Raw genomic sequence first — 2,690 nt, forward strand, 5'->3', positions numbered from 1 at the left:
CGATACCCGTGGCGGACAGAGCACAGATAGCCCATTGTGTAGCTTTGTGCTTAATTACAAACAAACAACAAAAAAAAAATCCTAAGCAGCTGTCTGTTTCGTTCTTTGTTTATTTTGAATTTTACGTTTCCTAATTTGAGTACCCCCAGTGAGTCAGCGGCAAGTTTGTGGATTTACAACGCTAAATTCAAGGGTTCGATGCCCGTGGTAGACAGAGTTCAGATAGCCCAAGAACAAGAATTTCTCAACTCGAGTGAAATAACTTGCCGATACACCTAAATAACATGCAATTTCAATCTTTGCTAATTTTGACATGCTTAAATTACGAATTTGTAATTTGCCTCGGTCAAATTACTGAACCTGATATTGAACGTAACATATAAAAACATTTAATATAATATTATTTAAGAAAGTAAAAAACAACTCAATAAGCCACATTTTACTTAGGAATTTATATAATGCTTTCAAAAAAAAAAACACAAAAAGAACTTGCGGTTGGTGTCGAACCGCAATTTTTTATAGACTACCTTTTATAATACTTATAAATAAAAACGAAATATTGGAGATTTATTAAATTCCAGTCCTTCTGGTAGATGAACAGCCTCCGAGAGGGGGTTACACAGTATCAAAATAACTAATAAACGTTATATATATATCGTTTCTTTCAATATCGCGTAACTCCCTCCCCCCCAAAAAATCAACAACAACAACAAAAACACACACACACTATCGATTAGTTCAAAACTTACAACGTTCAATTAAAAAAAACGCTTCGTGAATAATTCCAGATAATTCCAGCTTTGATTACTCATCATTAACTGCAGGAGAGCCCTCTGGACTGGTGTGGTCATTCACAAGTCTCCATAATAATACCTCGTAAATAATATTGAAATATAACATATTGGACGGCTACAGTTAATATAATAACATACAGAGGTCCTTAATGTACGCACTTATTTCTGATTTCAGACAAACCACCGATCTACAAAAACGTGATCTATGAAATGAGAAAACTAAAGGAAAGTTCTTCAGGAAAAGTGGATTTCGTGAGGCAATTTTTCAACATGGTTTTCAGTTCCTGTAAGTCTTTACATTTAGATGTCCATTTGGAATATATATGTTACTTTTTACCTCTGATAGCAGCATGACGTCATAGGTTCAAAGGAGTCTCCAGCTAAAATTCGGGGTTCGATTTCCCGCAGATAGTCCATTGTGTAGCTTTGCACTAAGAAAACAAAAAATGGGTTGAAATGAATTTCAAACTGACAGGCACCTTATGAGCACGTGAGAAATGAAGGGTTCAGATATGGCCGTTCCTAATTTTGGACTACTGATTATAAGAAATGCAACATGCGAGCGGCGCCTGCCGCAATAAGTGCTTTGTATAGCTCTTTGAGCTGAGTAATGGGCTTAATGTTAATGTTTATAACACTTGTACAGCTGAAAGCATGAACAGTAATATTATTTTCCTGATGTTAACATACCTTGTTCGTTAAGCCTAATCTTGTACTTTGCGTGATTTTAACTACATTATTTTCCCAGTTATGATATAGAAACCGTGTTATTTCAGCTTGATATTGTACTCTGTGTGTTTTTAACTACATTCTTTTCCTGATGTCAACATACCTTGTTAATTAAGCCTAATCTTGCACATTGTTTTAGGCTACTTTCTTTTCCTTATTCGGATACATAAACTGTGTTAGTTAAGCCTAATCTCGCACTTTGTTTTAACTACATTCTTTTCTTGGTTTAAACATCTAAATCTATGTTCGTTAAATCTTTGTGTAGTCTTGACAACATAAGTTTCTGTATTTTAATATATACCTTTTGTAACCGTGTTTTGTAGTTTTGTTTTGGAAAGTGACTTTGTCATTACTCCAGAAGTTAACTGATTTATAGCAATTTCAGTTGAGATTATAAAATAAACTTCATTTCTTTTAACAGTTATTTGGACGATATTTTTATTATTTACCCTTGGCGTCCCACTTTCCATGATCATTATCGGTAAGTTAAAACATCCCATAATAAAATATAACCAAAATAAAGAACAACATTATCTGCCATGTAAGATGGTATACCTAAACTAAATTAATGTTTATCTATTTCGCTTACCGTTTCACGTGAATTTATACTTTTGAATAAGCAATATTATTTTTCTGCTTTTTACTGGCAGGTTATTCATAATTTTAATTAATGGTACTTTTATTTAAAAGACTTGGTGTAAAGAGTATAGATGTGTGTGTGTATATATATATATTCCTGTTTTTAGGAGCTAAATATATTAATGACTGTCCGCTTGAGACACACATTCCTGTGATGCTCATCGTTAGTGGATCATTGTTGGTGGTAAGCAATCTGATGATTGTTCTAGACAGATTAAAAAGAATCAGCGATCCAGTTCAGCCAACAGGGGTCACTGTCGTCGGGAGCGTCACAACTTTGCTGAATTTCTTGGCATTTGGATGGTTTATTGCAGGTATTTATGTCTGCTAAAACATGGTATTTCGTGACTCGAGTTTCACCTTAAACACTTATAAGATAGTGGTAATTTATGTTGTGCGTGTTTATCTTCAAAGTTCAATATTAAAGTAGACGTTTGGATGATAAATTATCTGAAGTGGTTTCTGATCACCGTTGCAGTTTGTGTGTTTGTTTTGAATCTCGCGCAAAGCTACACGAGGGCTATCTGC

At 34.2% G+C, this 2,690-nt stretch overlaps 1 protein-coding gene across 1 annotated transcript in view; it reads left to right on the forward strand.

Annotated features, from left to right (window-relative positions):
* The first annotated feature begins 963 nt into the window (after positions 1 to 963).
* LOC106474813 overlaps positions 964 to 2,690 on the forward strand; it is a 3,435-nt gene continuing 1,708 nt past the window's right edge. The window contains exons 1-3 of the mRNA XM_013935503.2: positions 964 to 1,080; positions 1,945 to 2,004; positions 2,270 to 2,476. Coding sequence (XP_013790957.1) covers positions 1,005 to 1,080; positions 1,945 to 2,004; positions 2,270 to 2,476 — 343 coding nt within the window. The 5' untranslated portion in view covers positions 964 to 1,004. The remainder of the gene's footprint in view (positions 1,081 to 1,944; positions 2,005 to 2,269; positions 2,477 to 2,690) is intronic.

This window comes from Limulus polyphemus, unplaced genomic scaffold, assembly GCF_000517525.1.
Source record: "Limulus polyphemus unplaced genomic scaffold, Limulus_polyphemus-2.1.2 Scaffold7714, whole genome shotgun sequence".
Classification (NCBI taxonomy): domain Eukaryota; kingdom Metazoa; phylum Arthropoda; class Merostomata; order Xiphosura; family Limulidae; genus Limulus; species Limulus polyphemus.